The sequence below is a fragment of the Scyliorhinus canicula genome, chromosome 3, assembly GCF_902713615.1.
Source record: "Scyliorhinus canicula chromosome 3, sScyCan1.1, whole genome shotgun sequence".
NCBI lineage: Eukaryota > Metazoa > Chordata > Chondrichthyes > Carcharhiniformes > Scyliorhinidae > Scyliorhinus > Scyliorhinus canicula.
In genome coordinates, this window is record NC_052148.1 from 262360685 (window position 1) to 262385555 (window position 24871).

A 24871-nucleotide genomic window follows, 5' to 3' on the forward strand; every position below is an offset into this window, starting at 1 on the left:
ACACTAAATTGTCCCTTAATTGGAAAAAGTGAATTGGATTCTAAATTCTATTTTTAAAAAATATTTTCTCCTAATTTCGTTCCTCACGCTCAGTGACAATCCTAAATTGATGACTCTTTCTGAGTGATTCCTCAACTTGAATTTCCTTTGTATCCCCTTCAGTGAACATACACTGAACACTCTCTAAGGGTTAAATATTCTCTTCACAATGTGGCGTTCTGTTGAACTACGGCCAAACCGATGTTCTGCACACATTTATCATTACTTCTTTATCTGCTCTCTCTTTACAAACCTCAGCGCATCTGACTTTTTTTGTTGAGTTAAATGATTTAAACCAGGGAGTTGATGGTGGCAGACCTGGGATGTGAAATGATCTTCTTGACTGCAGAACCTCAAATTTACCTCGACCGAGGAAAACTATTCTAATCTTCCATCACAGGACGAACCTCCAACAGTTAAAGGAGATTTCCATCCCCACCCATCAGGCTGACAGTTGGGTTTGAACCCAGATCACAAAGGTGAAAGGTTATCCATCCCATTGCACCATCCAGTTTCCTAATTGCTTCCCTTTTATAAAATAAATAATAATGTTAAATGAGTCCGGCATTTTCGGGGGTCTGCACTCCCTGAGGTGTTTAAGCCTACTGACAGCTGGCAAAACAAATCCAGGTTAAACTTGACTAAAACCCACGACAGGCTGCGCTATTTTCCCGTTAACGAAGTAGGCCTCGCTGCAAGTTTCATAACAGTGGGGAAGAAGGTTGTGAATAAACAGCTCATTTCTCCATTGGACAGAGGTTAAGTCCCACGTGGCTTTGTTCTCATTTGTCAGACGAGCAGGTCTGGCTTTTCTCGATGATAATGAAATTCACTTTGAGTTTTGAAAAAGTCACCCTTGTGTGTTCTGACCGAAGCTATTAGCAACGCCAGGCAGCAACAGAACCAGTTCCCATCAAATAATCTGAAGTGTTTAATCCCCAGGATAAAAGATTAACCTGCAATATCCAATCTGCATAAAGCTAGTACGTAAAATAAAGGCTCTGGAGCCAGACTATATGGTTTTTTAAAATGTATTTGTTCATGGGTGGCAGTGGTCCAGTGATATTGTCACTGGGCTAGTAATGTTCTGGGGAACTGGGTTTGAATCCCACCATGACATTTGGGCCGGAATTCTCTGGCCATTGGGATTCCCTGGACACGATCCTACGGCCACGCTGCTCCGCCAAAGCAGCTCGCCACGGCGCAGTGTGGCCTTTGAAAGCCAAGAAACCATGCTCTCGGGCATCTACCCGGCTCACAACGCCTCGTGAGGTTCAAGGCAATCTCGCGAGACATTGCGATGTGAATCCCACCCACGGTAGGCGGGAACACGTTTTAGCAAATCTGCGTATTAGAGCGAGGCAGCTAGTCTTATTCTAATGTGCAGATTCCTGAGGTATCTGAGGGTTTGGGATTAAACCCCTTCGCCTCAGAGGCCTTGGGCGGCTGCCGTTCGGCACGGGTTCCCACAAATGGGGGCCAGATGTAACTGCACTCATGAGGGTCTCGAAAGGGATCGGAGACCCCCCCAGCTGCATCCTGTTTGGGCAGGGTGGTTCCCTGGCAGTGCCAACTTGGCACTCGCCGTGGCACTGCCAGGCTGCCAGGCTGGTATTTTTTTTTGCATGCATGCGATCAGGCCGGGGTTACCCGGCGTGGGTGTTGGGGGTGGCCAGGGATGCTCCCACGTTGCGTTCGGGCTGGGGGGAGGACAGGGATTGTTTTGGGGCCTCGGAGATCAGGACGCCATTTTTAATGGAGCGGCGCTCCCCACTGAACAAAACAGGGCTACGTGTGGACTCGGCCGTGGGTTCCCCGCTCAGGCCCCTTATTCAACTGCGAGTGCAGGAAACACGCAGCTAAACCCGCTCGCTGGGGGGGGCTTTGTTCCCTTTTGGGAGAATCGTGCCCCCCTGTCCCCGCTGGCAGCTCACCCCCACCTGCGGGTTTCCCATTGACAAGCGGTGGGAATAATGAATCCCGCCGTCAGCGAACGGCGTTCCGTTGACAAACGCACGGCTGGTGGACCAGAGAATCCTGGATTTAAAAGTCTAATGATGGCCATGAAACCATTGTTGTAACAACCCATCTAATTCACTAACGTCCCTTTAGAGAAGGAAATCGATCATCCTTACCTGGTCTGGCCTAAATGTGACTCCAGATCCACAGCAATGTGGTTGACTCTTTACTGCCCTCTTAAGGGCAATTAAGGATAGGTAATGAACGCTGACCCAGCCGGCCACGCTCACCTTCCATAAAATAATTTTTTTATGGGATGTGGTTATCGTTGGCAAGACCAGCATTTGTTGTCCATCCCTAATTGTCCTTGCGTGGCTTGCTAGGCCATTACAGAGGGAGCTTTTACTTCGAACAGAGGAGCCTAAGGGGTTGACGTGTACAAAACTATGAGGGGCTTAGGCAGGGTAGACAGAAACAACTTGTTCCCCCCTGGCTGAGTGGTCAATTACCAGGGGGCTCAGATTTAAGGTGTGCGGTGAAGTGATGAGAGGGGACATGGGGAGGAACGTTTTCACCCAGAGTGTGGCGGGTGTCTGGAATTCGCTGCCTAAGATGAGGCTGAAATGTTCAATTCATTTAAAAGGGTACTTGGATCTGCATCTCGACTGTTGTACCCAGGGAGACTTCGGAGCAGCTGCTTGAAAATTGGGTTAAAATGAGCAGGTTGTTTATTTATTTTCTCTTTTTTTTGGCTGCCGCAGAACCGATGGGCTGAATGGCTCCTTCCTGCACCAGAACCTTTCTGTGGTTCTTCAGTTCAGAGTCAACGTTGCTGCGGGTCTGGAGTCACATGTAGGCCAGGCCAGGTAAGGAACAGCAGATTTCCTTCCCTAAAGGACGTCAGTGAACCAGACGGGGTTTTTATGGCAATCGATGACAGTTTCCTGTTCACCATTACTGAGACTAGACTATTCATGAGAACGTCGCTTTAAGAAATGTTTGGCTGCTCATGTTACTGCAGTGATGTCAGAGTGTGGGTGGAGCTGAGCTCTGGTTCTGCTTTTTAGTTTCACTTTGAGAAAAAGCTTGTGTGTGTCTGTCTTTTTGGTTTCATTTTTTAGGGTGTTGCAGTTGAAGTCAGCCAAAGCAGCTGTATTGTTGAGCTCTCAGCCATGAAGGGCTATCTCTTAATCATTGGGTGAATTCAGAATTATAAATGTTTTCAGTATTGAATGTAAACCCTGATGTGCTTCTGTTTAGAGGTTTGTTAAGTCTTTTGGATGTTAAAAGAACAGCACACAGATTACTTAGTGTTATATTCTTTGGGGGGTGTATTTAAATTAAGCTGCTAAGATATTCACTGTTTGTTTTCAAAAGGTTAACTTGAGTTCATAGGATAAACATTGTTTTGTTTTAAAAAAATACTTTTCCATTTCTGTTGTACCACACCTGTAGAGTGGGCCGTGTGCTCCCCCTACCAGAACACTAGCTTTCAATGCCATACTCATTAATTTAATTTAAATTCCAGCAACTATGATGGTGGAATTTGAATTCCATGCCCGCAGATTTGCCTGGGCATCTGGATTACTAGCCTAGTGATGTTCCCACTCTGCTGCTGCCGCCCCCCCCACCCCCCCAATGCCCCACAGCCCCGCAGCATCCCCCCCCCCCCCCCCCCCCCATACACACACCTCATGATTTTGAACACCTCCATCAAATCTTCTCTCAGCCTTCTTTTCTCTAAGGAAAACAGTCCCAACTTCTCCGCTCTATCTTCACAACTGAAGTTCTTCAATGTTCCCCAGCTCTGGAACCATTCTCGTGATTCTTTTCTGCACCTTCGCTGCTGCCTCCACGTCCTTCCAGAAGCGCGGTGCCCAGAATTGGACAGAATACTCTAGTTCAGGCCAAACTGCTGACTTATACATTTATAACCTCCTTGTTCTTCTACCCTGTGTCCCCAGGAATGACGCTTTACTATCTGCTCTGACAACCTGTCCTCGCACCGTCAATGACTTATACAACTATACACCCAGCTCTCTCTACTCCTGCACCCCCTATACACCCAGCTCTCTCTACTCCTGCACCCCCTATACACCCAGCTCTCTCTACTCCTGCACCCCCTATACACCCAGCTCTCTCTACTCCTGCACCCCCTATACACCCAGCTCTCTCTACTCCTGCACCCCCTATACACCCAGCTCTCTCTACTCCTGCACCCCCTATACACCCAGCTCTCTCTACTCCTGCATCCCCTATACACCCAGCTCTCTCTACTCCTGCACCCCCTATACACCCAGCTCTCTCTACTCCTGCACCCCCTATACACCCAGCTCTCTCTACTCCTGCACCCCCTATACACCCAGCTCTCTCTACTCCTGCACCCCCTATACACCCAGCTCTCTCTACTCCTGCACCCCCTATACACCCAGCTCTCTCTACTCCTGCACCCCCTATACACCCAGCTCTCTCTACTCCTGCACCCCCTATACACCCAGCTCTCTCTACTCCTGCACCCCCTATACACCCAGCTCTCTCTACTCCTGCACCCCCTATATACCCAGCTCTCTCTACTCCTGCACCCCCTATACACCCAGCTCTCTCTACTCCTGCACCCCCTATACACCCAGCTCTCTCTACTCCTGCACCCCCTATACACCCAGCTCTCTCTACTCCTGCACCCCCTATATACCCAGCTCTCTCTACTCCTGCACCCCCTATACACCCAGCTCTCTCTACTCCTGCACCCCCTATACACCCAGCTCTCTCTACTCCTGCACCTCCTATACACCCAGCTCTCTCTACTCCTGCACCCCCTATACACCCAGCTCTCTCTACTCCTGCACCCCCTATACACCCAGCTCTCTCTACTCCTGCACCCCCTATACACCCAGCTCTCTTTACTCCTGCACCCCCTATACACCCAGCTCTCTCTACTCCTGCACCCCCTATACACCCAGCTCTCTCTACTCCTGCACCTCCTATACACCCAGCTCTCTCTACTCCTGCACCCCCTATACACCCAGCTCTCTCTACTCCTGCACCCCCTATACACCCAGCTCTCTCTACTCCTAAGTATGCTTGCATTTCTCTCGCTGGCTGTGTTGCTCCTCGTTCCATCCTCACAGTACTGAGCCTCTCTACAGTCAGTGATTATATGGTTTGAACACAAAAAGACGTAACAGTCTTGGGTCGATCATCTGGCACTGGTAAATATTGCTCGTGTGTGTATGTGTTGTAAACCTGCTTAACACGCCTCCTACGAAAATAATCCTAGAAACAGCAATATTGTGTTAAAATGCTCCAGATTTCAACGGTGTTTGCTCAGGTTCCTAAAGACTATGAACTGAAGAATTTTTCACACAGTTATCAGAGGGACCTTTGAAAGATTTAACCTGCAATATCTAAGGTCTGTAAAGCCTCTGCATGTAGATTTATAGATAAATCAAATATTGACCAAGAAATATGCATCTTACAGATTGGTGCAACTGTTAGCAATTGTGCAGAAATATATGTCTACCCCACATTTTTTTTTACATCCTGTATATCACCTACATATATATCCCAGAAATATACCACAGCATGTAAATATTTTAGTTCCAATTTGCGTGTAACTACAGTTTGAGTATCGCTGAAAGAAGACACATGTCGTAGCTTTTCACCTTGCACTTATCAGAACATTCACAAGAATATCAAATGTAAAGGGAACAACAGTTTGTACTTTGTGAGAAGAGAGTGCTGATTGGTGGACTCTGATAGATAGAGACGTTTGTCACGGGAAATCCACTTGCCAACCAATTAGCACTCTCTGTTCTTCCTGAGTGGTCTGGCAAGATGTAACAAGTGGTCACTCTTGTTACGTTCAATGTTAGACGGCACCATTTTCTCTGATTGGCACAACCTGGTGTCTCGCTCTTACCTTGATTACAAGTTTTGCCTGTGTACCCTGGGTAGCACTTGCACCTGTTTGGTCCAACACACTCGCCGTGTTTACATCCATGTTGACACACAGCTGGTAAGAGTAGAATAAACAAGTTAAACAGATCAAACAGGAGGCGCCTCACTAAATGACACTTCAAAAAAAATTTTACATCTGAGCATTGAATGTGCCGCCTCAGCCATTAGTGACAGGCACCTGCTACAAAATGGCTGCCCACTTCACAATGGGAGCCTGTTTCATGCATAGTTGACAACACCATTGAAGTGTTACAACTGCACAGCCATAAGTCTCAGAGACAACAAGAAATGTTGCCGAGGTTAGAATAAGACAGCACAGGACCTTCCTCAAAAGTGGAAGACGGATAATTGGGTTTGACAGATGTTGTGGAAGAACATTTTGCTATCTACAATGTTAGTGCTATTTTCCGTCAAGTAACTTGGCCTTGTCTTATGCTCACATGTGTAGGCCTTTGTTTTGCTGCATAATGCTGACTTACCTTGATATATTATTCATAACGAGGGGTGCAGAGCACCTAGTAGTAAGTACTCTACACCACACGTAGCAGGAACCCCAACCCTTCATCTCTGCTGAAGCTAGCTAGCCTTGGCAGGGGGATTAAGAAGTCACAACCTGGCCTCAGTACCTTGGTCTCAGGTGGGGCGGTGGGCAGGTGGGAATGGGAGAATTCAGCACTCTTTGATTATATTCCAATGGCACCTGGCAGGAAAGGGGCACGGCTGCGGGCATCACAGGCGATGCCCTCCGAGGCTGAGCAGCTCGCCGATGCCATCTGGGCTCGGCTGTGAGGATCGGGCGAAGGGATGAACGGCGGTCAAGATCTTTGCTACCATTAGGCCCGAGAGTGAGTGAGAGCCTGAGGAAAACATTGGAATCAGACACTAAGGGAATCAGGTGATAGGGGAGCCGGGCAGGAAAGCAGAGTTGAAGTAGAAGATCAGTCACAAACTTATTGAATGGCGTAGCCGGCTTGAGAGGGCTATCGGGGCCAACTCCTGCTCTAATTGCTTATGTTCTTATGGAAAGGAAACATTGGGAAGTGAGCTGCAGTAACAATTTTTGCAGGCGCACGGAAATTGAGACCAGTAAGAAAAATAGTCAAAAGGAGTTTGCTGTTGCAGTTCGAATGATCAGGATTGAAATCCATTTTCATCATTTGCTTTATCTGGCAGAAGAGGCAGAGCGAAGGGGTGGAGAGTTTCTTACAATGAATTGCTACAATCTGGCATGCAGATTCGATTGAACAATTAGTAGGGAATTGGGGAAAAGGAAAAACTTGCATGGGGGACAGATGACGGGTAGTTGGACAATTGAGATGTCTCGTTCAAAGGGCTGACACAGCTATTATCTCTGTTGTATGCCTGTGCGGTTTCATGAACTGTCCAATGACAGAAGAAGTTGATAAATCTGGATTAGCTGCGTGATTCTCACAGGGCGCCTGTAAGGTTTACTGTCCCCCAAATCTAACTTCTGCCAAAGCACACCTGCATTGAACAGGGAAGGAGAAACAGAACAGCAGAATATATTCTCTTCAACTTTCACTGTCGGTTCAAAGAAAGTTATCAATTGATTATAATGTTTAATTTTGTTATAATCCAGTGGGCCAAAAGTATGAACTGAGCACTCCACTGCATTATAACTCATATTGACATTACTTCAGATATGGTTGTTTTAAGTTGCTCCTAATGTGGTCGAAGGAGACTGGAAGTCGCCAACTTCCGTTTGGAGAATGACAGAATATGAACAGCACCCACCGGCTCATTAAAGGGAGGGAGTCTGATTAAGACAAGGGTGAGGCTGACTGAAACAGCTTTCATCTGGTTCCACATTATTAGTGGTTCTGAAATTAGATAAAGCAGAGTGATAAGAGAACATCGAAGAGAAACTGTGAACAGAGGAAGGAAACACAGCTGTTGGAAAAGGCCTTCACAATAATGTCACTCCACACACAAGAAAAAGAAAAAAAAAACCTCTCACCTTGGTTCATGACGCCTTGCGTTGCGTAAGTAAAAATTATTTGTGACTGACAGATGGCAATGACTGGCAGGCACTACTGCCTAGCGAACAGCAGTGACCGGTGGTCAGCAGTGATGAGCGGGTAGCAGTGGCCCGGGGGGCATCAGTGACCGAGGGGGGGGGGGGCATCAGTGACCAGGAGTGCAAGTGACCAGCGGCCAAAGTGAAGATAAAAAGTGAGTGTTTTCAGGGGACAAGACGACAACATTGCCACACTTCCCCAGAATGGGATTGCAATGTTTGGAATCCTCGAGTATTTGCTGACCTGAAGTTCTTTCTGTGATCTCTTCATCTCCTTTCTCAGGGGCAATTAGAAATGGGCAATAATAGATGCCGACCTTGCCAACATCACCCACATCCCAGGATTGAAAAAAAAACATCACAACAGCAGGTGTGGGAGTTCGATTGGAAAGGCGATTTAATTATTTGTTCTCCGGCTCTATAGGCAAGATCCCAACCAGAGTAATGTCAGATCTAAATACATTTGGCTGGTTTTGATGAGACGAGGAAAAATCTGGGATTCAGTTTGTGCCATGAACTGACTGTACTTGTGACACCAGATCAAACTCTACCGAGAACAGAGCAACACATGAAGAGTTTCTCATTAGTCTTGCATTGTAATGGATCGATTGCAAGTCATTTTAAAACCAATTAACCGTATGTGCACTACACAAATGGCAATAGCCACACTCGCTCCCCCCCCCCCCCCCCCCCCCCCACCCCCTCCAACACCTTCAACCGCCTCAGGTGTCAGCTGTGGCTCAGATGTTCACACTCTCACCTTCAAGTCAGAAGGGCTCCCACGCAGGACTTGACCACGTAATCTAAGACTGACACTTCCGGGGTACCCATGTTGTCTTTTGGGAAGGGTGTTGACCTGAACCTGACCCCAGCCTTCCTAAGTAAATGCAAGATATACCACGGTATTATTCTGAGGGGCAGCAAGGGAGTTCTCCCTAACACTCAATCATTTATCTCATTTCTGTTTGTGAGGCCTTGCAATGCACATCTTGACTGCTATGGCCATTACGTTGCCACGACTACGATTGCAGGCACTGATGAACAACTGGATGTCAAATCTGAGATTCTTCAGCCAGTCAGCAACATCCTCATCAGCCTGGTGTAGGGCAGTGAGGCCTGGCGTAGAGCAGTGAGGCCTGGTGTAGGGCAGTGAGGCCTGGCGTAGGGCAGTGAGGCCTGGCGTAGGGCAGTGAGGTCTGGCGTAGGGCAGTGAGGCCTGGCGTAGGGCAGTGAGGCCTGGCGTAGGGCAGTGAGGCCTGGCGTAGGGCAGTGAGGCCTGGTGTAGGGCAGTGAGGCCTGGTGTAGGGCAGTGAGGCCTGGCGTAGGGCAGTGAGGCCTGGCATAGGGCAGTGAGGCCTGGCGTGGGGCAGTGAGGCCTGGCATAGGGCAGTGAGGTCTGGCGTAGGGCAGTGAGGCCTGGTGTAGGGCAGTGAGGCCTGGCGTAGGGCAGTGATGCCTGGCGTAGGGCAGTGAGGCCTGGCGTAGGGCAGTGAGACCTGCGTAGGGCAGTGAGGCCTGGTGTAGGGCAGTGATGCCTGGCGTAGGGCAGTGAGGCCTGGTGTAGGGCAGTGAGACCTGCGTAGGGCAGTGAGGCCTGGCGTAGGGCAGTGAGGCCTGGTGTAGGGCAGTGAGGCCTGGTGTAGGGCAGTGAGGCCTAGCGTAGGGCAATGAGGCCTGGCGTAGGGCAGTGAGGCCTGGCGTAGGGCAGTGAGGCCTGGTGTAGGGCAGTGAGGCCTGGTGTAGGGCAGTGAGGCCTGGTGTAGGGCAGTGCGGGAGCCACTAAAGCACAGATCGGCGTACTTGTCGAGTATGTGCACCATGGTTTGCACTTCGCCACACGTGCATGGGGTGAGTAACGGGGTCCCCAACGGAGGAGGTTGCTGTAGCAGGATGTGACTCCAGTGCAAAACCTGTTCAGTTTGACCCATTTCGCTGCAAGTTAACTTAAGACAATGACAGTATTTCCTTGGTTGCAAAGTGCTTTGAAACATCCTGAAGTTAAAAAAAATATGCGTTATGAACAGATGATCTCGTCATTATCATATTGAGGTTTGTGGGACCTCACCTTGTGTAAATTGGCTAATGTGCATCCCTGCAACAGTGACTATTCTTCAAAAGTACTTTGGGATATCTGATAGCTTTAACAGGCACTATATAAATGCAAGTCATTCTTGTTCCAATGTTCTTCCCACCAGCTGTCATGGCCGAATATTTACATGTTCTGAAATCAGCTGCGCGTGGGCGGGATTTTCCAACTCTTCCCGCCGGGCGGGATTTCCCAGACCCGCCAAAGGCGACTACCCCCTCCCCCACCCGTGGGTTTCCCAGCGACGTGCCGGGCTAGCCATACGGAGGAGCGCCATGGACCTCGGCGGGATCGACGGACAATGCCGATCTGCCTCTGCCGCCGGAAAACACGCTACGGGAGAACGGAAAATCCCAGCCTGTCAGTTCTGCAACATATCAGGATTGGGTAAAATAAACTGCTTCTCACTCGTCAACCTAGCTAAAGGTAAAGGTAAAGTCACTGTGGTGGTATGATTTGCATAGCTGTCTGTCATTGGTGTAGAACACCGGCTTACCATTGGCCCTGGTCGGTCATGTGCCTCTCGACCGATTGTTTGAGACCAGTCATGTGACGGCTCTCCGATTGGTCGAGGGGCTGAGTTAACCACGCCTCCATACATAGAACATAGAACATAGAACGATACAGCGCAGTACAGGCCCTTCGGCCCTCGATGTTGCACCGACATGGAAAAAATCTAAAGGCCATCTAACCTACACTATGCCCTTATCATCCATATGCTTATCCAATAAATTTTTAAATGCCCTCAATGTTGGCATGTTCACTACTGTTGCAGGTAGGGCATTCCACGGCCTCACCACTCTTTGCGTAAAAAACCCACCTCTGACCTCTGTCCTATATCTATTACCCCTCAATTTAAGGCTATGTCCCCTCGTGCTAGCCACCTCCATCCGCGGGAGAAGGCTCTCGCTGTCCACCCTATCTAACCCTCTGATCATTTTGTATGCCTCTATTAAGTCACCTCTTAACCTTCTTCTCTCTAACGAAAACAACCTCAAGTCCATCAGCCTTTCCTCATAAGATTTTCCCTCCATACCAGGCAACATCCTGGTAAATCTCCTCTGCACCCGTTCCAAAGCTTCCACGTCCTTCCTATAATGAGGCGACCAGAACTGTACGCAATACTCCAAATGCGGCCGTACTAGAGTTTTGTACAACTGCAACATGACCTCATGGCTCCGGAACTCAATCCCTCTACCAATAAAGGCCAACACACCATAGGCCTTCTTCACAACCCTATCAACCTGGGTGGCAACTTTCAGGGATCTATGTACATGGACACCGAGATCCCTCTGCTCATCCACACTACCAAGAATTTTACCATTAGCCAAATATTCCGCATTTCTGTTATTCTTTCCAAAGTGAATCACCTCACACTTCTCCACATTAAACTCCATTTGCCACCTCTCAGCCCAGCTCTGCAGCTTATCTATGTCCCTCTGTAACCTGCAACATCCTTCCGCACTGTCTACAACTCCACCGACTTTAGTGTCGTCTGCAAATTTACTCACCCATCCTTCTGCGCCCTCCTCTAGGTCATTTATAAAAATGACAAACAGCAACGGCCCCAGAACAGATCCTTGTGGTACGCCACTCGTAACTGAACTCCATTCTGAACATTTCCGAGGTATAAATAGTCAGAACGCCCGGCGGTCGTCCATTTATTGTAGTCGACCGCAGGGCTAAGTTCTAGCTTATTAAAGCCTAACTTTTGTACAGCAACTCGTCTCGCGTTCGATTGATGGCTCATCAGGGCCGGCTCAAGGCACCGGCAACTCGGGCAGTCGCCCGGGGCGCCATGTGCTGGGGGGCGCCAGAGACTCGGGTCCCGCACATGCGCAGTTGGGCCGGTGCCAACCAGCGCATGCGCGGTGGCCGCCCTCCCCCAAGGCGCCCCCCCCGGTCCGCCCCGCTCGGTCCGCGCCCCCCGCTCAGTCCGCTCCCCCCCCCGCCCCCCCCTCGGGTCCGCCCCCCCGCCCCCCCCTCGGGTCCGCCCCCCCCTCGGTTCCGCCCTCCCCCGCCCCCCCCTCGGGTCCGCCCCCCCCTCGGGTCCGCCCCCCCCGCCCCCCCTCGGGTCCGCCCCCTCGGGTCCGCCCCCCCCTCGGGTCCGCCCCCCCCCTCGGGTCCGCCCCCCCCGCCCCCCCCCTCTGGTCCGCCCCCCCCCCCCCCGCCCCTCGGCCTCGGCCCCGCCCCCCTCGGCCCCGCCCCCCCCCAAAGGGCGCCGAAGTTCAGCTTGCCCGGGGCGCCAGCAACCCTAGGGCCGGCGCTGTGGCTCATCAGTCGCCATAGTCCCAGCTAACCTTTGAGGGGGAGAGCTGACTGGTGGTGATTTAACTTGAGGGTCACCACACCTCAGGTGAGGGGCAAGGTTGTGAAGGCGGGGCCTTCATGAATATAGATACGGACCTTAGGTGGTCAAGGAATCAGCATGGCAATCTTCCTATCACCACTCAATACCGGGGACCCAGAATGAATAGTCATTTGGAGATGCAAAACTACCCCAGTGAGACAGCAGAGTAGGAGTACAGATAAAAATGAAATAAGGTGACAGGAAGTCCACACAAATCAAGAAAATATACAATTGCCACGGTAACAAGAGAGGGTAGAAAGGGAAAATAAAAACTTTTGTTCGTCCTGGGCTGTCCTGTGGACAGTTCAAGAGCAATGTCGTAGAGAAGCAAAAATCAGGAGGTCTGGACGGGAAACAGTGAATGTAGGGATAGAGGGAGAAAAGAAGGAATGAAACAATTTATAAAACACAGCATCAAAATCTGCTAGGAGTCCGCACTCTGGATTCACCAAAACTCAAAGATATTCGGAAGGATTTATAACCCGACAGCCACCATTTTGAAACATGGACAACTACCTTAACTACTGTTAAGACCTCAAACAGCAGATTATGGAAATGCTAATCAATATGCTATCTCCATTTGCGTGCCTCTGCTCTATATTCCATAATACCCACTCATGTGGGTGTGCTGACTCAGCAACCAACTCCAGGTCCTCTTCCAATCAGCTCCCACGGCACAACACCTCCCTCGTCCCACTTTCAGTCAAGATCAACAGCAAGATCCTGGAATGTGAGGACCATTTTCTGTATCGTGGGAGCCTCCTCAAGATGACGGAAGACATAGACGACAGAATTCACCATCGCCTCCAATGCGCCAACTCAACCTTTGACTAGGGCAGCATGGTGGCGCAGTGGTTAGCACTGGGACTGCGACGCTGAGGACGCGGGTTCGAATCCTGGTCCTGGGTCCAGGGGAGTTTGCACATTCTCGATGTGCAGGTTAGGTGGATTGGCCACGCTAAATTGTCCCTTAATTGGAAAAATAACTGGGTCCTCTAAATTTTAAAAAACTCAACCGTTGACCGAACAAGGAAAAAGTATTTGAGTGCCGGGCTTGTAACACAGAGACTAAGATCATGATCTAGCAGGCAATAGGGATCTACATGCCGTCATATGTTTTGGAGGCTTGGACAGCCTACAGAAAGCACCTCAGAGGGCAGCACGGTGGCCTAGTGGTTAGCACAGCTGCCTCACGGCGCTGAGGTCCCAGGTTCGATCCCAGCTCTGGGTCATTGTCCGTGTGGAGTTTGCACATTCTCCCCGTGTCTGCGTGGGTTTCGCCCCCACAACCCAAAAATGTGCAGAGTAGGTGGATTGGCCACGCTAAATTGCCCCTTAATTGGAAAAAATAATTGGGTAATCTAAAAAAAAAAAGAAAGCACCTCAAAGCACTGGAGAAGTACCGTCAGTGGTGCCTTCCGAAGGTCCTCCAAATCAGGTGGCAAGAAATCTGTCCAACAGCAGCTTCCCTGCCCAGGCCAACTAGCCCAGCTCTGCTCAAATGTCTAACATCAGACTTGTGAAACAACGACTCTATCAGAACTCAGTCATGGCAGGGGACTCCCGGGACAGTGGAAATACTTCAAGAGGGTCTTCAGGGCATCCCTGAAGAGATCGTACATCCCGCTGATTCATGGGAATCCCCGGCTTGTGACCAATCAAAATGGTGAAGGATTATTCGGGAAAGCACCCAGCACATCAGGAGACTGCGTTGGGAATATACAGAGGTGAGGTCGAGGTGGGAGCGTACAAACCTCTAAACGACCCATCTAGCTGACCCTCAAGCACCATCAGCCTGCAGGTGGAAGGGTCTGCAGATCGCACACTCGACTTAATCATCTATCTTCGAATCCAGCAAAGCCGAGTGGAAGCGAGTCACCTTTGATCCCGAGGGACTGTCTAAGTAGAAGAGTACTGATGCCGAACAAAACTCGACTGATCTTAGTTTTTAAATTTTCAATTCGTCCATCCTTATCTCTTTGGGGAAGAAAGTTCCAGATTTCCACTAACCTTTGTGTGAAGGTGTCCTTTCCGACACCACCTCTGAATGCTAGCCCTAATTTTAAGGTTATGCCCCCTTGTTCTGGAATCTCTCACCAGAGGAAATAGTTTCTCTCTATCTAACTTGTCCTTTAAGCATTTTCAATAGTTAAATTAGCCACAGATTAAGCATGATCTGATTAAATGGTGGGGCAGGCTCGAGGGGCTGAATGGACTATTCCTGTGTCCTACGTAATTAGATCACTCCTCAATTTCTTACACGGAAGAGAATGCAGGACTAATCCACGCAACCTGTCCTCAGAATTTAATCTAAGGATGATATAAACTTCCTGAGATGCACTGCCCACAATTGAAAGCAATGCTTCAGATGCAGTCTAACCAGAATGTTATAGAACCATAACTTTCATCCCTTTGCATAATAGCATGATATTAGAGATATAAAGTGAATGGACGCTCCATTTGCCTGTTTGTTAGCCGTCCTCGAGGTTTGAGTGATTTCTGCATTGGGACTACTAAATCTCTTTGCTCTTTCACAGTTCCTAGCTTCTTACCATTTAAAACAATTCTCTGGTCTATCTTTCTCGAAAGTGGATGATTTCATACTTCCAAGACTGAATTCCTTTTTTTATTCATTCATGGGATGAGGGCATCGCAGGCTGTGCCCGCATTTATTGCCCATCCCTAATTGCCCTTGAGTGGGTAGTTAAGAGTCAACCACATTGCTGTGGGCCTGAAATCACATAGAAATAGAAAATTGCTTATTGTGACGAGTAGGATAACTGGGGCTCTTTCTGGGGAAGGTGGGACCTCTATAGACAGGATGGTCTACATCTGAACCTGAGGGGCACCAATATCCTGGGGGGGAGATTTGTTAGTGCTCTTTGGGGGGGTTTAAACTAATTCAGCAGGGGCATGGGAACCTGGATTGTAGTTTTAGGGTACGGGAGATTGAGAGTATAGAGGTCAGGAGCACAGATTTGACTTCGCAGGAGGGTGCCAGTGTTCAGGTAGGTGGTTTGAAGTGTGTCTACTTCAATGCCAGGAGTATACGAAATAAGGTAGGGGAACTGGCAGCATGGGTTGGTACCTGGGACTTCGATGTTGTGGCCATTTCAGAGACATGGATAGAGCAGGGACAGGAATGGTTGTTGCAGGTTCCGGGGTTTAGGTGTTTTAGTAAGTTCAGAGAAGGGGGCAAAAGAGGGGGAGGTGTGGCGCTGCTAGTCAAGGACAGTATTACGGTGGCGGAAAGGATGCTAGATGGGGACTCTTCTTCTGAGGTAGTATGGGCTGAGGTTAGAAACAGGAAAGGAGAGGTCACCCTGTTGGGAGTTTTCTATAGGCCACCTAATAGTTCTAGGGATGTAGAGGAAAGGATGGCGAAGATGATTCTGGAAAAGAGCGAAAGTAACAGGGTAGTTGTTATGGGAGACTTTAACTTTCCAAATATTGACTGGAAAAGATATAGTTCGAGTACATTAGATGGGTCATTCTTTGTACAATGTGTGCAGGAGGGTTTCCTGACACAATATGTTGACAGGCCAACAAGAGGCGAGGCCACATTGGATTTGGTTTTGGGTAATGAACCAGGCCAGGTGTTAGATCTGGAGGTAGGTGAGCACTTTGGAAACAGTGACCACAATTCGGTGACCTTTACGTTAGTGATGGAAAGGGATAAGTATACCCCGCAGGGCAAGAGTTATAGCTGGGGGAAGGGCAATTATGATGCCATTAGACATGACTTAGGATGTGTTGGTTGGAGAAGTAGGCTGCAAGGGTTGGGCACACTGGATATGTGGAGCTTGTTCAAGGAACAGCTATTGCATGTTCTTGATAAGTACGTACCAGTCAGGCAGGGAGGAAGGGGTCGAGCGAGGGAACCGTGGTTTACCAAAGAAGTGGAATCTCTTGTTAAGAGGAAGAAGGAGGCCTATGTGAAGATGAGGCGTGAAGTTTCAGTTGGGGCGCTTGATATTTACAAGGAAGCGAGGAAGGATCTAAAGAGAGAGCTGAGACGAGCAAGGAGGGGACATGAGAAGTCTTTGGCAGGTAGGATCAAGGAAAACCCAAAAGCTTTCTATAGGTATGTCAGGAATAAAAGAATGACTAGGGTAAGAGTAGGGCCAGTCAAGGATAGTGGTGGGAAGTTGTGTGTGGAGGCTGAGGAGATAAGCGAGATACTAAATGAATACTTTTCGTCAGTATTCACTCAAGAAAAAGATAATATTGTGGAGGAGAATGCTGAGACCCAGGCTATTAGAATAGATGGCATTGAGGTGCGTAGGGAAGAAGTGTTGCCAATTCTGGACAAGGTGAAAATAGATAAGTCCCCGGGGCCGGATGAGATTTATCCTAGGATTCTCTGGGAAGCCAGGGAAGAGATTGCTGAGCCTTTGGCTTTGATTTTTAGGTCATCATTGGCTACAGGAATAGTGCCAGAGGACTGGAGGATAGCAAATGTGGTCCCTTTGTTCAAGAAGGGGAGTAGAGATAACCCCGGTAACTATAGGCCGGTGAGCCTAACGTCTGTGGTGGGTAAAGTCTTGGAGAGGATTATAAAAGATACGATTTATAATCATCTAGATAGGAATAATATGATTAGGGACAGTCAGCATGGTTTTGTGAAGGGTAGGTCATGCCTCACAAACCTTATCGAGTTCTTTGAGAAGGTGACTGAACAGGTAGACGAGGGTAGAGCAGTTGATGTGGTGTATATGGATTTCAGTAAAGCGTTTGATAAGGTTCCCCACGGTCGTCTATTGCAGAAAATACGGAGGCTGGGGATTGAGGGTGATTTAGAGATGTGGATCAGAAATTGGCTAGTTGAAAGAAGACAGAGAGTGGTAGTTGATGGGAAATGTTCAGAATGGAGTTCAGTTACGAGTGGCGTACCACAAGGATCTGTTCTGGGGCCGTTGCTGTTTGTCATTTTTATAAATGACCTAGAGGAGGGCGCAGAAGGATGGGTGAGTAAATTTGCAGACGACACTAAAGTCGGTGGAGTTGTAGACAGTGCGGAAGGATGTTGCAGGTTACAGAGGGACATAGATAAGCTGCAGAGCTGGGCTGAGAGGTGGCATATGGAGTTTAATGTGGAGAAGTGTGAGGTGATTCACTTTGGAAAGAATAACAGAAATGCGGAATATTTGGCTAATGGTAAAATTCTTGGTAGTGTGGATGAGCAGAGGGATCTCGGTGTCCATGTACATAGATCCCTGAAAGTTGCCACCCAGGTTGATAGGGTTGTGAAGAAGGCCTATGGTGTGTTGGCCTTTATTGGTAGAGGGATTGAGTTCCGGAGCCATGAGGTCATGTTGCAGTTGTACAAAACTCTAGTACGGCCGCATTTGGAGTATTGCGTACAGTTCTGGTCGCCTCATTATAGGAAGGACGTGGAAGCTTTGGAACGGGTGCAGAGGAGATTTACCAGGATGTTGCCTGGTATGGAGGGAAAATCTTATGAGGAAAGGCTGATGGACTTGAGGTTGTTTTCGTTAGAGAGAAGAAGGTTAAGAGGTGACTTAATAGAGGCATACAAAATGATCAGAGGGTTAGATAGGGTGGACAGCGAGAGCCTTCTCCCGCGGATGGAGGTGGCTTGCACGAGGGGACATAGCCTTAAATTGAGGGGTAATAGATATAGGACAGAGGTCAGAGGTGGGTTTTTTACGCAAAGAGTGGTGAGGCCGTGGAATGCCCTACCTGCAACAGTAGTGAACATGCCAACATTGAGGGCATTTAAAAATTTATTGGATAAGCATATGGATGATAAGGTTAGATGGCCTTTAGATTTTTTCCATGTCGGTGCAACATCGAGGGCCGAAGGGCCTGTACTGCGCTGTATCGTTCTATGTTCTATGTTCTATGTTCTAGGCTTCAATAAGGTTACTGTGAAAAGCCCCTAGTCGCCACATTCCGGCGCCTGTCCGGGGAGGCTGGTACGGGAATCGAACCGCGCTGCTGGCCTGCTTTAAAAGCCAGCAATTTATCCCAGTGAGCTAAACCAGCCCCTCACGTAGGCCAGACCTGGTAAGGATGGCAGATTTCCTTCCCTAAAGGATATTTGAGAATCAGATGGGTTTTTACGACAATCAACAAGGGTTTGATGGTCATCATTAGACTTTTAATTGCAGATTTTTATTGAATTCAGATTTCACCATCTGCAGTGGCGGGATTCGAACCTGGGTCCCCAGAGCGTTACTCTGAGTCTCTGGTTAACTAGTCCAGTGACCATACCACTACACCACCGCCTCCCCAATTCTGCCACAGCTTTTCCAACTCACAATATCAATATCCCTTTGCAATCTCCTGCTCCCATCGAGGCTAACATGGTGACACCAGCAAACCTGGATGTGAGACTCTCCATTCTCACATCTGAGATATTTATAAATAAAATGAAATGCAGAGTGCCGAAACAAACTGCATGTCTTTATGGTAGGTATCAATGTCAAATTGAACGTTAAAACGAAAGCCGTCCGGTTATTTCATTGTTAAACTTTAAACGTGAGCTTAATGTACTTTTGAGAACTATTATAGATATGAAAAGCAAAATACTGCAGGTGTTGGAAATTTGAAATAAGAACAGAAAATGCTGGAGAACTAAGTTTCTCAAAGTTTCTCTAAGTTTCTGCGGAGAGATCAATGAAATCCCTTTGAAGTGTAGCCGTTGTTCGAATGTGGGCTGCGCGGCGGCCAATTTGCACACAGCAAAGAACCATAAAAGGATCAGATCATCTGTTTTGGCAATATGAGGGGTAAATGCTGACCTGGGTACCAGGCAGAACTTTGGAATAGTCCCATGGGATATTTGACATACACCTGAAAGGTATGGCGGGATATGCATTTCAATGGTTAAACAGCACCTCTGATAGTAACCATGAGACTGTAAGACATAGGAGCAGAATTAGGCCACTCGGCCCATCAAGTCTGCTCCGCCATTCAATCATGGCTGATATTTTTCTCATCCCCATTCTCCTGCCTTCTCCCCATAACCCCAGGTCCCCTTATTAATCAAGAACCTATCAATCTCTGTCCTGAAGACACTTAGCGATTTGGCCTCCACAGCCTTCTGCGGCAAAGAGTTCCACAGATTCACCACCCTCTGGCTGATGAAATTCCTCCTCACCTCTGTTTTAAAGGATCCTCCCTTTAGTCTGAGATGGTGTCCTCTGGTTCCAGTTTTTCTTACAAGTGGAAACATCCTCTCCCCATCCACTCTATCCAGGCCTCGCAGTATCCTGCAAGTTTCAATAAAATACCCCCCTCATCCATCTAAACTCAAACGAGTACAGACCCACAATCCTCAACCGTTCCTCATACGACAAGCTCATGACTCTCATGGCTCTGGACATGGTGTATGTTGGCAGCAATTCCTACAGGAGGATTCTCACGATATTTCCTTGTCCTTTTGTATAGGAAACCTGAGTATGTAGAAATGGCGGAGCCTATGAGTGACCAGAGTCGCCCGCGAGCTCAAATCGAAATTTTGAATCAGGACCTCACTGATGGAAAATCCAGATAATCTGTACTCGGTTGACTAATGGCAAACTGGTAGCGGGGGGGGTTACAGTCGTCTTAGCATCAGTGGGTTGGTGGTAGCAGAAAAAAGGGTTTCCAGTTCTTGGGTATGAATGGATTTGGGATAAGGGCAGTATAGAGTCAGATGTAACGACTCCTGTCGTTCAGTAGGTTGTCAACACTCACCAACCAGAGGAACAGCTAGTTGGGAAAAGGCAAACAGGAGCATCCTTTCCCTGCGGAACTGTACCCCAGCAAGCACCTTCAGGTAAGATTCGATGGAAAAAGCTGGGCATGGATATCCTACATTGCACTTTCTCCCATTACGCACTCTTTGTACAGTTCCCAAAGACAGGTTTATTGGAGATCGCGGGGGGGGGGGGGGAAGTTAGATAGTGTATTTATTTCCTTTTGTCATTTTGGTACCTCCTTTGTGCAGGGGATTTACTTCATGGTGGTCTGGTCTAATGTTTATTCAGTATCCCACGCTTGAATCACGCAAGATGAACAAACAAGCCTCAAACTATTGAAAGGTTTGCATTTAGAAAATGGGCCACTTACACAGCAGCTTCTAGCTTCCTCTTGGACAATTCCCACATTTAGCTTGCAGGCACCTCGCCCGGAACGATGAACAGTGCCCACTGAACCACCCACGCGAGTGAACGGGCGCAGATGCCCCGGAATGTTACTGGGCACAGCAAACCCGATTTTTGAAATTAGGGAATCAGAGCTATTAAACAGCTCTGAATCTGTTTGTTGTCCAGGCTCTACTCTAGTGTATAGACCCCCTTTAGGGAGGGAGATGTCAGACACTGGCAGATAAAAGGACACAAGCTACCCCCCCACTCCCCAACCCCACAGCGAAACTGAAAGAATTGTCAAGAAACTATTCAGCCTGTTGCGGCTTCATCTTCTCCTCGAGCTCTCACCATATATCTGGTCGTGATCTGCCCTCAAAAAGTTATTATAAGTCTACAATATTATTCCTACAATAATAACAATAATAACAATCTTTATTGTCACAAGTAGGCTTACATTAACACTGCAATGAAGTTACCGTGAAAATCCCCTAGTCGCCACGTACCGGCACCTGAGGGAGAATTCAGAATGTCCAATTCACCTAACAAGCACGTCTTTTGGGACTTGTGGGAGGAAACCGGAGCACCTGGAGGAAACCCACGCAGACACAGGGAGAATGTGCAGACTCCGCACAGACAGTGACCCAAACCTGGAATCGAACCCGGGACCCTGGCACTCTGGAGCAACAGTGCTAACCACTGTGCAACCGTGCCACCTGTACACTGTCTCATGCTTTTGAGAATAACATATTGGTTTTGAACAGTGTCGTAACTCACTGGTGACAAGACTGGCAGTGAGTTATTTTCGCATTGAAAATAAATTGTATTTTCATGGGAACTAACGGGGGCAATCCAATTTACTGTGTTCCCAGTTATATTTCAGTGTTGCACCTGGAATCAGAACATGCATCCCTATAGTCTAGCAACCACCAGGAGACAGCAGCTGGGGCCAGGGATTACGAGCAGTGTTGACAGGGCAGCTACAAATAATATCCTGCTGTTGAGATGTCAGCATTCATTTTAAATAATAAATGGTCACCCCATAAATACAGGAACCCTGTGCAATCTCCCCCTAGTGACACGTCTCTGAGAATATGTCAGAGGGAACTCCGCCCCGGATAGTTGCTACTTTCCCCAGACCTGGAGAACAGATATTGACGCCAAATAAGAAACATAGCATTGTTGTTAGGATTTATTGCCACAAAAGAGGAGGCCATCATCTCTCCTGTTTACATCTTAACAGAAAGAAAAACTCATTCTATTTAGCACCTCGGAATATTGCAAAGCACTTCACACCCAAGGTACCTTCGAAGCCCCATTGTTGTTAAAATGTGGGAAACACTGCAGCCAATTTGTAAACAGCAAGATCCCACACGTGGCAATGTGGTAATGACTAGATCACCTGTTTTAGTGATGTCTGTATGAGGGATTAATGTTGATAACTCCCCTGTCCTTCTTTGATAATCTGTCCTCCTATGTTGAGACCAGGGCCTCAAGTTTAACAACAAAAGACGGCACCTCTGGCAGTACAGCACACCCTCAGTGCTGTCAGGGAGTATCGCCTGCATGTTGTGCTGCAGCCCCTGTAATGGGACATGGACCCCGCAAGCCTCTGACTCAATGGCAAGCGGACTAACACTGAGCCACGTCTGACACCTGTCATCGAGGTCACTCTATTCTTCACATACCCTGCCTTCAAGCCACCAGTTAACAAGATTATTGTAAGAAATATGTTAAGCTAACCTTTCAGAGGGTACGTTACTCGACATATTCTCTGCATTAACGGGATGAAAGCTGGAAAACAAATATCCAGAGAATTCCAGGCCCTTTTTAGGAGGCTGGCCTTGATTTTGTCAACAGGTCACTGGCACATACACACCAACACCCACATACAACATTTAAAACTCTCTGGTACACATAACATGGATCAGGAAGGAACTGTTTTTGATGGTCAAAAACTACTCTGCAAACGCAGAATTAACCAATCTTATTAATGAGCCCAGCGTGTGAAATAGGCATGTTTATCTCCCCTTGGCCTGCCTCTCAATTCAGCCAATAATTGGCAGGTCAGTTAGCATTTGCTGCAATTGCCTCTGATTCACAGTGGTAATCACCAGTCCAAAGGAAGCTTTCACCGCTATCCAGCGAGGATAAGTGCATTTGGCACTGTAAAATACGTCTTGATGAGGAAAGCTAGCTTTGCAATGTATCAGCAAGCAAACAATATCAACTCATCCCAGTGCGCTGTAGAAGCCACCTCTGTTACCATCATCAGCTAGTGCCCAAAGTTGCCTTCTAGAATATTCTATAAGAATCTTATCGGGCAGCCTCACAGCACACATTGGAGAGAGGGCGAAAAAGGTTCACAAGAATGATTCCAGGGATGAGAAACGTCAGTCGTGAGGATGGATTGGAGAGGTACTCCTTGGAGAGAAGGCGGCTAAGAGGACATTTGATGGAAATGCTCGAAACCGTGAGGGGGCTGGACAGAGTAGAGAAACTGCACCCCCCTCGTATAAGGAACAAGAACGAGAGGGGCACAGATTTAAGGTGATTTGCAAAAGAAGCAAACGTGATGTGAGGGGAAAACCTTTCCAGACAGCGAGTGGTTGGGGTCTGGAATGCACGGCCTGGAAATGTGGTGGAGGCAGGTCAGCCAAGACATTCAAGAGGGCACTGGATGATTACTGGAATAGAAACAAGGTGCAGGGGTGCGGGGAAGGAAAAAAAAAGAAAAAATCTTTTATTGTCACAAGTATGAAGTTACTGTAAATAGCCCCCAGTCGCCACATTCCGGCGCCTGTTCGGGTAATTGGTACGGGAATTGAACCCGCGCTGCTGGCCTTATTCTGCATTACAAACCAGCTGTCTAGCCCACCGAGCTAAACCAGACAGGGGAATGGTGCTAAGTCTCGATGCTCGTTCGGATGGGCCACATGGCCTCCTTGTGCACCGTAACCATTCTGTGCTTCTTCGACATAATTTACTTCCTCTAACCTTTAATTTTAAGTCAATTATATTATTCGGCTACGTTTGATAAAAGGAAGAATTTGGATTTCTAAAAACTGAGGAGCCAGCCCCTGAAATTGGCAAGACACCCGATGAAGAAGCTTTGTGTCTGAAATTAGAACATTGGCATTAATTGCGTTAGTACAGGGTAGTTATTGTGCTTCTTATTACAACTGCAATTTGAGTGGGAAAATTAAGTTATACCTTGCTATGTGCAGAGAGCTCAGAGAGCTAATCCTCTCAATGATAGTGTCTGAAGCTAACATTCAGCTATTCCTGACGATGGGAAATGGATGTTTACACACATAGGTCTGTGATAGGGGCAATGCACAGATACAAGGGGCAAGAACAGGCATGTGGGACTAATTGGGTGGCTCCTTCAAAGAGCAAGCAGGGATTCGATAGAACAATGGCCTCCTAGTATGATTCTATGATACATTTTTTTTTAATTTAGAGAACCCAATCTTCTTTTTCCAATTAAGGGGCAATTTAGCGTGGATCAATCCACCTCGCCTGCACATCTTTAGGTTGTGGGGGTGAGACCCACTCAGACATGGGGAGAATGAGTAACTCCACACGGACAGTGACCCGGGGCCAGGATCAAACCTGGGTCCTCAGCGTCGTGAGGCAGCGGTGCTAACCACTGTGCCACCGTGCCGCCCATGATTGATTCTATGATACATAACTCCTCGTTGCTGCTGGGTATGTGAGTGAGGCAGATCTTTCAGGGCCATGAGAGCTGTTTGGCGAAATGCCGATAGCAAAATTGATGGGATTTAAACGTGTTGCATACTACACCTCCCCTTCCCCAGCCTCTGAAACCACCTTCTTGCTGGGGGAATTAGTGTTTTATCATTCGCGAGTGACTGCAGAATTACCAGCAGTGGACAGTGAAATTAACAAAAATGCAATCAGTTTCGATCTACTGGGAATTCTCATTCCTGAGGATGAGAAACGTGGGTTTGACACACAAATATCTCTGAGGTGGCAGGGCAAGTTAATAAGGTTAAACGCTAATTACTGCGGATGCTGGAAGGTGAAACAAAAACGGAAGACGCTGGACAATCTCAGCGGATCTGGCAGCGTCTGTGGAGAGGGAATGGAGCTAACGTTCCGAGCCTGGATGACTCTGTCGGAGTTTTGACAAATAGTCACCCAGACTCGAAACTTTAGCTCCGTTCTCTCCCCACAGACGCTGTCAGACCTGCAGAGATTGTCCAGCAGTTTCTGAAGTTCAGAAGGTGGGTTGGACCCGAGGCAGAGACAACAAAAGCAAGGAGCTACGCTAAATCTTTTTACAAGACTGGTTAATACTCGTCTGGAGTACTGTGCAGAGA

The 24871-nt window shown here is 48.1% G+C and overlaps 1 protein-coding gene across 1 annotated transcript in view; it reads right to left on the minus strand.

The window, feature by feature from the left end:
• The window catches only part of npnta (nephronectin a), a 75409-nt gene extending 53076 nt beyond the window's left edge, over positions 1-22333 (minus strand). Inside the window, exons 1-2 of the mRNA XM_038792703.1 lie at positions 22269-22333; positions 5918-6010 (exon numbers count right to left, since the gene is read on the minus strand). Of these exons, the coding sequence (XP_038648631.1) occupies positions 5918-6010; positions 22269-22305 (130 nt within the window). The 5' untranslated portion in view covers positions 22306-22333. The remainder of the gene's footprint in view (positions 1-5917; positions 6011-22268) is intronic.
• Between the last annotated feature and the right edge of the window lie 2538 nt (positions 22334-24871).